The following is a 14,565-nucleotide window of genomic DNA, read 5'->3' as shown; positions in this document are numbered from 1 at the left end:
GTACTGCTGGTTCTTCCCCAAGTCTAAACAGCATAATCAGTACAACAAACAGCAGAGAAACACTAATTTTAAATCGTAAAGCAATAAAAAAATTAAGTATTTTTATTTACATATATGAATATATATATAGATTGGTAGGGAGAGGAAAACCTGTGCTAAATATGAAAACTATTCCACCACTACTGCTACAAAAACCTAACTCTATAAGCAAAGGATACCTAATCTCTCTGAAGTAAACGACGACTGAGAAAATATTTTCACTTATCTGTCAAGAGATAAACCATGACTACCATTCTGAGCCTGGGGACCACATCTGACTAGTCTGAGCAGCAAATGAGATCTGAGGAACTGTGAGGGCTGAGGGGGATTACAGATGGTGGGAAGGAGCATGAATCTTGTATCCAAGTATCTTGAGTGCTGCTGGCATCATATTCAATTGGCTCAGATATACTAAACAGTTGAAATGGACATAAATGATATTGGATTGTGATTTCCAATACCTACACCCTCCAAACTGAAATACCCCAAGGTTCTATACCACTCCCTATTTTATTTTTCATTTTTATAAATTTATCTTCCTCCCTTTCCCATCACAATTTCTTTTTATATGCGGATGACCTTATAATAATAAGGAAATACAGACTAAAGCAACAATTTGTACACTTTCACTGGTTCCACTGATAATTTTATGTGGGTACATAGTTTAACGCAATGCTTTATGGAACCCTCAGAAAAAATACATTACCATTAAATTACTTGACCCTTGGAATAATAGTGTATTACCAGCTCAGTTTTCTAGCATTCAGCCATCATGCAGAAAATTTTAATGGTCCTTAGCCACTTAAAATACTCACTTTACAAAACTAGTTATTCTGAATTTATGCTAAACAATCTTTGGAAATATCTTGCGACACAAATTAGAGGGCATATCACCTCTAACACCTTTATATCATACAATTACTACCAAACTTCAACAAAAATGCAAAATAAAATATGCAAATGTATTCAATTTGCAGGTCAATGTACTCCTTTACATGAACCCATAACACTGCTTCAGCTATGAATTCTTTTCATCGCTAAAATGACCAACTACCATATGTTTCAACCGTCCATAATGTTACAGAACATCCAGATTTTCTGCCTCATATTTTTGGTCTGTTCATTACAAAAGTTGTGGCTTTCTGGAAACTCTTTGAAGAATGATGCCCTATACACACTGAGCAGAGTGGAGGAGAGGCGTTGACTACAACTCTTAGCTGAGATATAGAAGTATCCTGCTTTTTTCGATTATTTATACTGATTATTGTTTCTAGCAATTTATATATAGCACGTTTTATTGCCTGCTGCATAGTTTTTGAGTGCATTTTTATTGCTATTAACTAATCTGCATGGGTGACTGATTTGTTTCCAGTTAAAAAGCATCCTGTAGAGTCTCATTGCTCCTTTATCTGTTTAAAAACTTTCATTTTGTGGCTTTCAGTAGTGCTTACTGTCTGTAGGCTAATAGCTTTAGTATTTTCCCCTCCCTCCCTGTTGGTGTCTTGCTGTTATACTTGGTGGCTTTGCAGTTGCCTGCCCCTACTGTAAATCTGATCTGGGACACTCCTCCCATTCTAGTGTCATTAGCTCATTCTACCTAATACAGAGAGAACATTTGATAAGGGTTTCTCTTTTTTCCCTTTCAAAAAAAAAAAACATTTTTTTTGCCTGAATCTGCTTGTTTTCTGACTGTGCTTCTCAAACATTTTGGAAATATAGAGTATATTTTAGAGCATTTATTATAACTGTAATTGCCTTAATATTGCTAAAACTCAAGTGCTCTAGGTTGCACTGCATCTGAAGTGTTTGTGCGTTTTAGCTGCTTTTCTGTATATATAGACTTCTCTGTATATGTAGACTAGCTACTTATTCTGCTGTGTTACTGTCTCAAATAATTTTTCAGTTGTGCACTTGCCTTGCTTCATTTCCAGACTAGTTGCCCAACACAATGCATCTGAAATTCTCCAGGTGCAACTAACACTATCCAAATTGTAGCTTGATACAGATCTCCCACCATGCTCCAAGATTCTCACTACACCTTTCTAAACATACTGGAAAATATTAACATACAACCAAACACCCTAATACTGGGTGATTTCAACTACCCTGCCATTAATTGGGAAAACTACTCGGGTACCAACTCCTTTTCCCAACGGTTCTTGGAATTCATAAATTCCAATGCCCTGGATCAACTAATCAATTGTCCCACCAGGGGCTCCAATATCCTAGACCTGGTCATTACCAACATGGGAGATAGAAGCTCCACACCAATGGCCATCCCCTCATTGGTCAGGTCTGACCATAAGCACATCACCTTTGACATCCACATCCCACCCCCACCCCCCAGTAAGGAAAACTCCTTAAAAAAGACTTATCCAAAGCCAACTTCATGCTACTGAAGTCAGAAGTGACAAACTTCACAACACCCACGCAGATGGGATCTGGAAGTTCGACTGCAGAATCCTACACTAAGGCACTGTACGAGCACATCCACTCGTGCATGAATCGTGCCATCCCAAATAGAACCAAGATGCTTTTCTCCAAAAAAAGGAAGCCAATCTGGTGGTCCCCTGCTATAAACAAACTATACAACAGAAGGAAGATACTGTTGCAGAAAAGAGGAAAATTCCAGGATGCGATAAACTCCCTCACCAGCCTCAGTAAGAAGCTGAGATCCCTCATAAAATCATCAAAAGCAAGTTACGAAAATAAAATTGCCAAAGATTCCAAAGACAACCACAAGGCATTCTATAGTTATGTCAAGAATCTAAATGGCAATGCTCAGATCTGCTCTGAGCTACAACAGAATGGCATTAAATATACTGATCCCAAGGATATTGCCAATATCCTGGCAGATCGATTTAGTGCCAACTTCACCCCCCTCTCACACCTTAAAGGGCCCATCTCAAAACCAAAAGATTGCCAAATTCCGATAATCACGGCCACACAGGTAGAAACCGCACTCTCCAAAGCTAAGAATACAGCATCCATGGGACCTGATGACATCCCAGGCTGTGTACTACATGAACTACAAAATGAACTGGCACCTCATCTAAGTGTTATGTTTAATCATAGCCAAACCTCAGGCTTCGTGCCCACTGAGTGGCGCACAGCTACAGTTATCCCACTCCACAAGGGAGGATCCGCCTTGGATCCCGGGAACTACCGTCCCATCAGTCTGACAAGCCTGATCTGCAAGGGCATGGAATGCATTATCATGGAACTTAAGACACTGGCAACCTTCAAACACTGGACCCCACCCAGTTTTGGTTTGTGAAAGGCCGATCTTGTCTCCTGAATCTGATTGACTTCTTCGAATCAGTCTCCAGAGCTGTGGATGAGGGTAAGGTGGTCCACGCAGCCTATCTGGACCTTGCCAAGGCCTTCGACACCATCCCCCACTCTGGAATCATAGATAAACTTACTAAGCTGGGCATAAATCCATACGTCATTCGATGGGTTGGCAACTGGCTTACTGACAGAACCCAGACTGTAAAAGTAGCCGACTACAAATCCAGCTCCAGACAAGTGGAGTACCTCAGGGTTCAGTCCTGGGACCACTCTTGTTTGCATCTACTCTCTGAAGTACAGGCCAACACTAAGGGACTCTGGCTAACAAAGTTTGCAGATGACTGCAAACTGGGAGCCATTACTGAATCCCCAAATTATGTGGATATTCTACAAAAGGGCCTTACAGAAATAGATGCCTGGTGCCAGAGCCATGGGCTCAAGCTTAATGCCAAGAAATGTATAGTTATCCCCTTTGGAAAAAAATATGTACCCATGAATTACCACATGGGTGACAGGACACTAAACATTGAAAGTGTGATGAGAGACTTAGGGACACAGGTGGACAGTGGTCTTACTTTCGATAACCAATTTGCCACAACAGTCAGGAAATCCTTCTATGTGGCACACCTCATCACTAAGGGCTTTTCATCCAGAGAAAAGGAGGTCATTGTCCCACTGTACTCATCCCTCATTAGACCCATTATAGAGTATAATGCCCCGTTTGGTATGTGCCTCACAAGACATCTGCAACAGCTGGAAAGGCCACAGAAATACCTCACTAAAAGAATTACAGGCCTAAAGCAGATGCCATATGCTGACCATCTAAAAAAACTCCAGCTATATTCTGTGGCATATCGTCTACTCAGAGGCGATCTCTGCTTAACATACAAGGCCATGTCAAACCCTGAGCTGTTGGACATGCTCCACTTAAAGAAATCCCAATCCCTCAGAGCCACACGCTCCAGGAATCTAAACCTTGTCATCACAATGAACAAAATATGCTGGAGGGATAGGTTCCTGACCCAGAGACTCCCCATACTCTGGAATAGACTGCCCATACATGTCAAGCAGAGCGCCTCATTGGCCCTCTTCAAAAGGAACCTTGATGATTGGATGGGAGATAGGAAATTCAGCCCGGGGATCATGTCGGTCACCCTGCTAAACAGGGGTCCAGAGAAGTAAATATTGTGGGAAGAAATATCCAGGGAATTGTTATGGCTAGGCTTGTATAGGCCCTAGGGCCGATAGCCTAGTACCAGCCTATGACAAACATTTGAGTTTCAGACTTCATATTCATCAGAAAATGCACACTAATGCAAAAAGTACAGTTGTGTAGACTTAACATAAATTTTGATGTTCGAGTGTATTCACCGTTGCAGTCATCACCTGTGGGTTATCCCTGCTGTGGTAGCCCTCGGCCAGCCTGGATACCAGAGTCAATGTTTTTCTGCATCAGCTGCTGTCGCCTGTAGACTGACGTCAGGTCGTCAGTGCTATCAAGCAAGGCAGCTGACACCATTACAACAGTTTTTCTTGCCCTAACCAGTAAGAAGCCCCAGGAAATATGGCAAAGTGGTCCTGGTGGTTAACAACCACCTCAAGAAGCTTATGTCTCCCTAAAGAAAGAGGATATAAGGGAGAAGGAGGGATGGAAACCAGGACTGCAACAGTGAATACACTTGAACATCTACATTGATGGTAAGTGTACACAACTGTACTATGTTCTTCATGCTTCACTGTTGCAGTCATCACCTGTGGGTGGATTCCCAAAGCTGAAGAGACCTAGGCATGGGTAAAGCAAGCCCTGCAGAACTGCAGAGGCAAACCCTGCCTTAGTCTTAGAGAAAAGAGGAAGGTGGTAATATTTTGTAAAGGTGTGGACCGAGGTCCAGGTGGCAGCTTCTAAGATGCCCCTGGTAGGAACTCCTCTGAGGAATGCTGTGGAAATTGAGGCTGCCCTAGTGGAATGGGTACGACTAGACTTAGGGGGAGGTTTCCCATGAAATCTGTAGCAGAAATGGATGCAGTGTGATATCCATTCGGAAATAGCCTGCTTGGAAATGGGCTTCCCCTTTGCCTCTTGGGCAAAACTGACAAGAAGTTGGTCCATTTTTCTGAAGGGTTTAGTATGGTCCAAGTAGTGTCTGAGCTGTCTGTGCACGTCTAGAGTGTGCAAAATTCTTTCCCCCTTGTTTTGAGGGTTAGGGAAGAAGGTGGGCAGATGAATGGCCTGGTTGAGAGTCACATTAGATACCACCTTGGGTGTAAAGATGGGGTTAATCCTAAGGGAAAACCCTGTCTGCATGGAAAATGATGAAGGGCTCAATGGCCATCAGTGCCTGTAGTTCAGAAACCCTTCTGGCTGAGGTGATAGCTAGCAAAAAAGCAGTCTTCCAGGAAAGGTATTTCAGTTCTGCTGAAGCAGCAGGTTTGAAGGGTGGTAAGGTTAGTGTTTCCAAAACATAATTTAGGTCCCAGGCTGGTGTGAGAGGACTTCTTGGAGGTCTGATATTAGAAACCCCTCTGAGGAATTGTTTAATTAAAGGATGAGAGAACAGGGGCTGGTCTGTATTAACATCAGCTGAAATGGCTGAGGCGTGGATTTTAACAAAAGAGAAGGAGAGGCCACTATTGAGTAATTCTGCTAGATAGCCCAGGATAAGAGGGACAGAAGGTTGCGAGGAACTGGCCCCTCTGGACTGGCTCCAGGCGCAGAATCTTTTTCATTTCCCTGCGTAAGATTTTCTGGTGTTGGGCCTTCTGCTTAGCAGAAGCCCCTTGCTTACCTTGGGAGTAGCAGCCATGCTGATAGTTTAAGAGTCTGCAAGTCTGAGTGCACCCCCCCACTCGCTTGAATCAAGAGGTTTAGGATCTGGGGAGCTGCCTGGGAGGCTGAGATGTCAGGCTGCGCAGCAAGGGGCAACAATGCTGTCTAGACCAATCTGGAGCAATGAGGATAGCATTGGGTCCCTCCTCCCTTATCTTGATGAGCACCTTGGGAATAAGAGGCAGAGGGTGGAATGTGTATATGAAGTTCAAGGGGAAGGTCAAGGCATCCACCTTCCATGATAGGTGGTGATACTCACTGATACAGAATTTCTGTAGGTGGTTGAGGTGCGAAGCAGAGAGATCCACCTCCGGATTTCCCCAAACTTTTTGTGGAGCTGCCATTCATGGGGGTCCGGTAAATGTCTGCTTAAGTGGTCTGCCAGGGTGTTGTTGATCCCTGGTAGGTATTGGGCTACTAGGTGTAATCCCATGGAGGAGGCAGTCAGTCAGAGGTTCATAGTTAGCCTGCACAGAAGGTAAGATTGTGTCCCTCTCTGCTTGTTGCTGTACTACATTACTGTGGTGTTGTCTACTTTGATAAGGAGACCCCTGGCCTGAGATGAGGTTGGAAGGATGTCAGAGCCTTTTGCACTGCCATCATTTCCTTCTGGTTGATATGTAAGGAAAGGTGTTAGGCATGTCAAAGACTTGGGAGCACCTGCCTGCTAGGTGGGTGCCCAAACAATGTCTGAGGCGTTGATGGTGATGGTTTGCTCAGTAGGGCGGATGATGAAGAGGGGACCCTGGTTCTTGGCAAAGGCCCCTGCCCACCAGAGAAACTCTGCCCTTACACAGGGGATCAGAGGGAGGGAGGTCTCTAGAGGCTGTGAGTGTTGACACCAAAGGTTCTTTAGATACCACTGAAGTTTCCTCATGTGGAGCCTGGCCACTGGGATTAGAAGGATGCAAGATGCCATGTACCCCAAGGCTTGCAGGAACTTCCTCACTGTGAGGTGACTTTTGGATGCCAGCTGGGTAAAAGAGAGAGGCAGGAAGCTCTACTTTTCTGGGGATAGGAAGGCCATTTGCTATGCTGTGTCCAGCAGTGCTCCCAGGAAAATGATCCTCCTGGAGGGTGTTTGATTTGATTTCTTCTCATTGATGGTGAACCCCAAGGAAGTTAGGAGGGTTTTGACAGAGTGGAGGCCCTGAAGCAGCTTTTCTCTGCACTCTGCCTTAATGAGGCAGTCATCCAGATAAGGGTAAATCTGTACATTTCTCTGTCTGCAAAATGCTATTGCCGGGGCCAAACATTTGGTGAAAACCCTGGGAGCAGTAGATAAGCCAAAGGGAAGAGCAGAGAACTGAAAGTGTTGTGAGCCTGTTCTGAAACGCAGGAATTTCCTGCAGGACTCCTTTATAGGGAGGTACACGCAGGCATCTTTTAGGTCCAGGGTCACTAACCAGGCATTTTTTGCCAGCATAGGCAATAGCTGCTGCAAGGTTAGCATTTTGAATTTGGGGACCACCACGGTGGTGTTCAGAATGGACAGATCCAGGATGGGGCACCAACTGCCCTCCTTTCTGGGAACAAGGAATAGCCTGATATAAAAGCCTTTGCCTGCTTGATTTGCAGGAACAGGTTCTACTGCCCCCTGGGATATGAAAGTTTGGACTTGTTTTAATGGCTCTGCCCACTGGTTTGGAAGTAAGCCTGGGTACCCTCTGGGAATAGGGAGCTCGTTGAAAGTGAATTTGTATCCCTGAAAAATTATCTTTAAGACTCATTGGCCCTTTGTTACAGACAAAATAAAAAAACAACCCAACGAAAACGCTCACTTTATTAACAAAATAAAGCTTTTGGGAATAACCCTTCTTCAGTATTTTTATTAGTTCCCGAAAGCTTTATTTTGTTAATAAAGTGATCGTTTTCATTTGGTCATTTTTTATTTTGTAACTTTTGGCATTAAATGTCTAGTGAATTAAACCACAGTGGTTTTGTGTCCTTTGTTACAGACAGCCAATGTTCTTTGCAGAGGGATAGCCTTCCTCTGAGCTTTTGATAGGAAAAAGGAGGGCAGAGGGGGAGTGGGATTCATTGAGAGTTTTTTTTTCCATAGAGGGATGGCTTACAGCTCCCTGCCTTAGAGGCAGAAGTGGTCCAGTGTTTGGTTCTTTGTTGTCCCTGGGATAGGGACCTGGGTGGCCTGTCTCTGTGGGGCTTAGCTTGCCCCTGTCTGCTAGGGGCAGGAAAGGACCAGTACTTAGAGGGAAAATTCCTGCTGAATCTAGGAGGTTGAATGTGAAAGAAATCTTTTACTGTTTGCATAGATTTTGCTTTGTCTTCCATCTTTTTAAGCACCTCCTCTGCTTTTTCTCCAAACAAGCGGTCTTCATTCAAGGGTGCATCAATTAATTTAGACTTGACATGATCGGGTACAGGTTGTTCCTTCAACCATGCATGTCTCCTAATGACATATCCAGATACTGCTGCCCTGCTAGAGGCTTCTAGTGCATCATATCCACAGAGTAAAGAGTGCTTTGCCACTTGACAAGTAGAGTGCAATAAATCTGCTAACTCCTTAGAATTGGCACAGTCAGAAAAGGTAGAAATCTTTTGCTTTAATAGTTCCAAAGTGTGCTGTTGATATTTTAACATATGGAACTGACAGTTGAGAGCTCTGATAGCAAAGGTTGCAGAGATGTAAACTTTTTTACACCATCTGTCTAGAGCTCTGGCATCCTTATCAGAAGGTGTAGGATTCTTTGCAGAACTAGCCCTGGCTTCTTTAGGTCCCTGTGTAATGACCTCCAGGTCTGCAGCAGGATTTCTGTGCAGGTATTTGTGAGAGTCTGGTACTCCGTAATACCCGTCTAGTTTACAGGGAGCAGGTGGGAGGGTGTCAGCGGCTAAACTGGATTCATGGAAAACATCCTCCACTTCTAAAATAGGGGGGATGGCCAGGGGTCTGTGCTGGAGCACGTCTAGAAATTCTCTTAGCTTATTCCTAGACTGAGGGAAATCCTGAGATTCCCATTGAAAATGTTCCTTGAGTGTGTGGAGGGTTTCCCCAAAGGAGAGGTCTACTGGTGGGGAGGCAGAAGGGATGGATTCCTCTGCATCTGAATCCTCATAAGCAGTAAGAGGTTGTTGTTCCTCTTCAAAATCTGAATAATCAGTTTCCTCAGAATCTTGCTCTGCCAATAGTTCAGGAGAAGGGTGTCCTTTCCTTTTAGAAGTTGTGGCTTCACTGCCCCTGATAAGGGAAATAAGATCCTCTACCATCTTAAGCATATAAATCCCAATCCCTCCGAGCTACACACTCTAGGGACCTAAACCTTGTCACCACGATAAACAGGACATGCTGGAGGGATAGATTCCTGTCCCAGAGACTTCCCATACTCTGGAACAGGCTACCCATCTATGTCAAGCAAAGTTCTTCATTAGCACTCTTCAAGAAAAATCTTGATGAGTGGATGGGAAATAGGAAATACACCCCGGGGATCATTTCTGTGTCTCTGCTCGACAGTAGCACAGGAAAATAACTTTCTTGGGTGGCATAAGCCAGGGAACCTTGTTGGCTAGGCTTATGTAGGCCCTTGGGCCGATAGCCTAGTACCTACCTATGAACCTATTTGGGCCTGAGGTGGAGGGGCGGGAGTAAGATGGTGGCTAGAGGTAGATTTTCTAGGGGTGGCCTGGCTTCTAGGCCTAAGGGTATTCATTGGTCTGAGAGAAATGGTAGTCAGGTGTGAAGACATCGGTTTCTGACTAGAATCGGTAGTGCAAAAGACCTCCTTGGAAGCGGTTGCCTGCGTCGTGGCTCTGGACCGAACCGAGGCAGAGACAACCAAATGTTCTGAAGATGAAGATTTCTGCGGCATACCAGACTCTGAAAGGGTCTCGGTAGAGGCCTGTGTAGCGATTGCATTGGGCATCAGGGGCTGCAAAAGCACCTCACTGAATTCCAGAGAGTGGACAACCTGCTTAGCGGAAATCATTGTTGAAAGGCTTAGCCTTGTGTGGTCTGTATCTATCTTTATCCCTACGCTTTTTTGGAGACTCTACTGATTGTTGGCTGACAGATGCCATTTGCGAAGACAGAGGATGAAAATACCTGTCCACAAAAGGAGCTCTATGATGAATGGTTCTCGCTTTAAAGGGGGCACAGAACCAGCAACGGGCGACTTCGTGGTCTGCGCCTAAACAAGTGATGCAGTATGAATGGAAGTCTTGGTGTAGGATCTGCTTTCCACAGGCAAAACAATTGTTAACTTTTTCGGACATCGGTTAGTGCAAGAAAGAGACATCCCCAATGGGGATACTTAGCTTTAGACGTTTTCAGCTGTGATCCAAACTGTGGTAGTGACCGACCGGCACCCTTGCAATCTGCTTCTGCTACGGGCTCCATGGCAAGGAAGACTAATGTAATGGCGTCAGCTGCCTTGCTTTATAGCACTGACGACCTGACGTCAGTCTAGAGGCAACTGCAGCTGACACAGAAAAACACTGACTTTGGTATTCGGGCCGGCTGAGGGCTACCACAGCAGGGATAACCCACAGATGATGACCGCAACAGTGAAACACTAAGAACATCATATTATTTTAGCAATGTTCTAATGAATTTTTAAAATTTGTCCCTGATTTTGGGCCTTTCCCCCCAATTATCTTTGGCTTTGTCCAAACCTCCTGCACCAAGAAGTTGAGAGGTGTGCCAACTAATAATATGTTGGCAGCTTTACAGTCTATTACATAAATTCCCTCTAGCTAACTATTACTCCCAATCCATTTACTTCATAAAAGGTCACCCCTCCTCCAGACTCCGAAAACCCTCTAACTTACCCCGCTACATAATTATAATCACTGAAGAAGCATTTTCAAAGTTGAACTACCCATGCAGACTACAATACTAGCAAATTTAGAAATTTAACCTACTAATGGGATATTAAAAGCCTCCCTACTAGCACTCCTTAAAGAAACCCCAAAATGTTCCCATTTCAGCACTGCCCTAACCTGCCCTCGACCACCTACTTACTAACCTCATTTTGTTCTTATGTTGTGCTACTACTTTCACTACATAACTTCTACCATCACTTCTTTCCCATCCTCCTACATCTTTGAAAAACTACAACTCTCTCTCTTGCTGTTAACACTGAAGCTGGCAGTTCTGATAATCTTCACACAACATTTATCTTTATTTTAATATGAATTTAGACTAATTCACGAACTACCAACACTGCAGTTAGAATATATGCATAATTATTTGTTTATATTGCATCACATATATTTTACAAAAGCTACTTGTACACATATATATAGTAGTGCACTGCGTGAGTAAACCTCCTGTTAAATGACTGCTTCAAGTATGAACACTTCCAAACTTGCAGGCAAATGTAAATATTCCACATGTAAACTACAGAAAGTATTCTCATCACTTGGCTCAATTTATTAGCATTTATCTGTAGTGAACTCTTAATATATGACACATTGTGACCCAGTTTGTGGTCGAAAAGGACCAGGTCTGACTAGTCCACTTAGCAGTTTATAAAATGGAATAAAAAAAAAACACGTTGGTAAGAATTCCAAACAATGTCAGTGACAAAAAAAAAAAAAAAACTTCCAAAGATTGTCAGACCAAAAACGATGCCTGATCCAGAAAGCAAAGTTCTGAACTTATGAAGTACTAATAGAGGCCTGACTAGTAAAACCGCAGTAAAAACAATAGCGGTCAGTGAAAGCACTGATGACCACATGACTGTGGAACAAATGTTTCTAAGGGACATAATTTGGAAACAGAAGCAGGTATGTCTCGGATTAGCCCTTGACAGCATTGACAAAAACTGATTAAGTTATAAATTAATAGGGACAATGTTTGCTTAGCTACTCTCCTTGCACAGAAAAATGCAAATTGACTACTGGTCCATCTTCCTGAGCAGGTGAGCTTGCCCTAGGTAAAACTAACTGAAGATGCACATCAAAAGCAAGGAAACCCTCTCTTCTAGCGATTATACACCCCAAAAGAAAATGTGGAGTTGAATAAACCAATTAAAGGACAGTTCAAAAAACATTCTGCAGGAAATATGAAAAAAAAAAAAAAAACACACAGGAAGGGCTGCATATAAATAAAAGCCTGTAAATAACAAGCAACTTTTTATCATATCAGTTGACCTAGGAAAGAAAACAAAACACGTTTAATACTGTATCAGTTGCCCTTCAAGGGAGTCCTTTACTCTTTCAGTCCAAGTCAATATATATTTTTTTTTATCTGAGGCTCTCATTCTTGGGTATGCACTCAATATGCCAGCATACATCAAGACATCCTATGCGGCAGCAGAAGACTGCACCTACCTTCTAAGCCTGCAAGCTTGCACACAATCATTGAGCTAAAAAAAAAAAAAAAATTCATGCAAATCAGAAAAGGCTGACACCAACACTGGTACATTTAAATATATTTCCAAAAGATGCACTGAGCCCCCAAAGCAGTTGCTGAAAGGGTGGTGGGCATCCAAGCCCAGGAAGATAGCAGGAAGGTCATTTGTGGCCCACCAGAGATTGTCACTTATTGTTAAAGAAAAGTAGTAAAAATGCACCTACAGTAACAGGCTTGCTCAAAGCATAAATGAAGCTATACATCCCAGACTTGTAGTTAAAAGACCCAAGAGGCATAACTAAATTTTTTTTAATCTTTCCCCCATCTGTGGGACCCTGCCTAATGACTCCACTAGCTACATCCACTCAGCATGTTTGTTTCACATTGTCTGAAGAAAGCTGTCCCAAGACTAGGTAAAAGAGCTCCAAGGTCCATTTATTCTTACCCAGGAAGCCCTGTTGGTCCATTTATTCTCCCAATAGTGAGTCAGGTAGTAGTAAACTAGTCAGCCTATCAGTTTACTGGAGCAGCCAGGGGTGGACACGAGTGCTCTTGCACAACACACACACACTGACCTACTTAGCTATTACTCACAGACTCAGCACAGAATTCTCAGCTTGATGCAACAAGAGCCAACACGGCTACTTAAGACAAAAGATGACAGCCATCACCAGGTGTCACCAATGCTGCTGGTCTAAAAGTCTCCCTCCATCTTGAGGATTAGTGAGCTGGTGTCAGCTCAAGCTCATCATCTCACTGCCTGATCCCTCAAGATGCAAGTGTCACTAATCAAACACAGGTCGTTTGGGTCATAGTTGGGGCTTCATACCTCTACAAAACAGGGTCAGGAAGACAAAACAATTTTTGAGCTTGCTTAGATGGGCAAGTTTATGGCTGTAACAAAAGGATCAGAGAGGCAGTCCTAGCAGTCCACAGACTGAGGAAAAATTAAACTGATTCATAACTGATGAAAAAATCACTTGGAAGCATCACAGAATATAAAATGTCCAGTAAACACCAGCAATGTGAAGTAGCAAATGGGAAAATGGGGAACAGCTCTCAGTACATTTTCTGATGCAGACCGCATAAGATGCCAGTGATACCCGCCCTTCTGTGCAAAGGAACTACTTTGCAAAAATGCCTCACAGCCTCCCTATGCAAGACAGAGGTTCACAGATATAAACAGATGTCAAGAAAGTGTCAAGGTATTCTTCTGTCTTCTCTCTACCCAAAGTCATAAAGGCACATATTCCAGCATCACATTCTCTCCTAAGGCAAAAGGTTATAATGCTGCAACACAGACTTGACAAAGAAAATTGCACGTTAATAACAGATAAACTGAAAGGTATTTTTTTTTAACAAAAATATGTTCATCCAAGGTTATGCAGTATTAAACACCAAAACAAAACATGGAATACATATAGAACATAAACTGAACTGCACCCAATTCCAGAGTCAGAGCTTTCTAACAAGATACCAGCAGCCTTTTAATTTCTAATTATTCCTTTGCCTGTAGATGGCACATTAGTTTTTGGCACATACCTGCAAGGTAATTCGGTTTTTTACTAGTAACCCTATTTTTATGTCCATGAGATTCAGATCATTTTCCAGTTGCTGATTGGAACGGATTTTCTTTACCACTTCCTCTCTCAGTTTCAGTAGTTCCCGCTCCTCTCTGAAGTCATGGTCGCTTTGCTCCAGCAAGTGAGCAAATTTCTGAATCACATACAGAGGAGGATTTCTAGCATGAACTGCCATATGCATGAAAAAGATCGAAAGAAAAAAATGAGGTTCCATGACATTTAAAGCACTGTGGCAAAACCTGCTTCACAATAAAATTCAATACATATGTAATCATTTATTTAAAAAAAAAACTTCATGCACAGCATTGACTCTCCTCATATGTACCACTTAGCTATGCCATCTACAATACCTTACTGCTCACCCTCCTTCCCCTTAAAATTTTAATCATGCTATACTTCCCACATTCCAGTTCAGTAAAATGCATCCTCTTATCCAGCAGAACTCCTATGAACCTTCTTCCTTCTCACGTCTTCAATGAATATCCAAAGCCATTTCATTCATGACAGGACTC

The 14,565-nt window shown here is 43.0% G+C and overlaps 1 protein-coding gene across 1 annotated transcript in view; it reads right to left on the bottom strand.

Annotated features, from left to right (window-relative positions):
- Window positions 1-14,565, bottom strand: part of IQGAP3 (IQ motif containing GTPase activating protein 3) — a 2,364,408-nt gene that overhangs the window by 1,042,441 nt on the left and 1,307,402 nt on the right. Inside the window, exon 23 of the mRNA XM_044079778.1 lies at window positions 14,013-14,221. Coding sequence (XP_043935713.1) covers window positions 14,013-14,221 — 209 coding nt within the window. The remainder of the gene's footprint in view (window positions 1-14,012; window positions 14,222-14,565) is intronic.

The sequence above is a fragment of the Protopterus annectens genome, chromosome 8.part0 (genome assembly GCF_019279795.1).
Source record: "Protopterus annectens isolate FY-2018-M chromosome 8.part0, PAN1.0, whole genome shotgun sequence".
Classification (NCBI taxonomy): domain Eukaryota; kingdom Metazoa; phylum Chordata; order Ceratodontiformes; family Protopteridae; genus Protopterus; species Protopterus annectens.
Note: the sequence above shows the minus strand (reverse complement) of the source record. Positions and strands in the feature narration are given on the sequence as shown.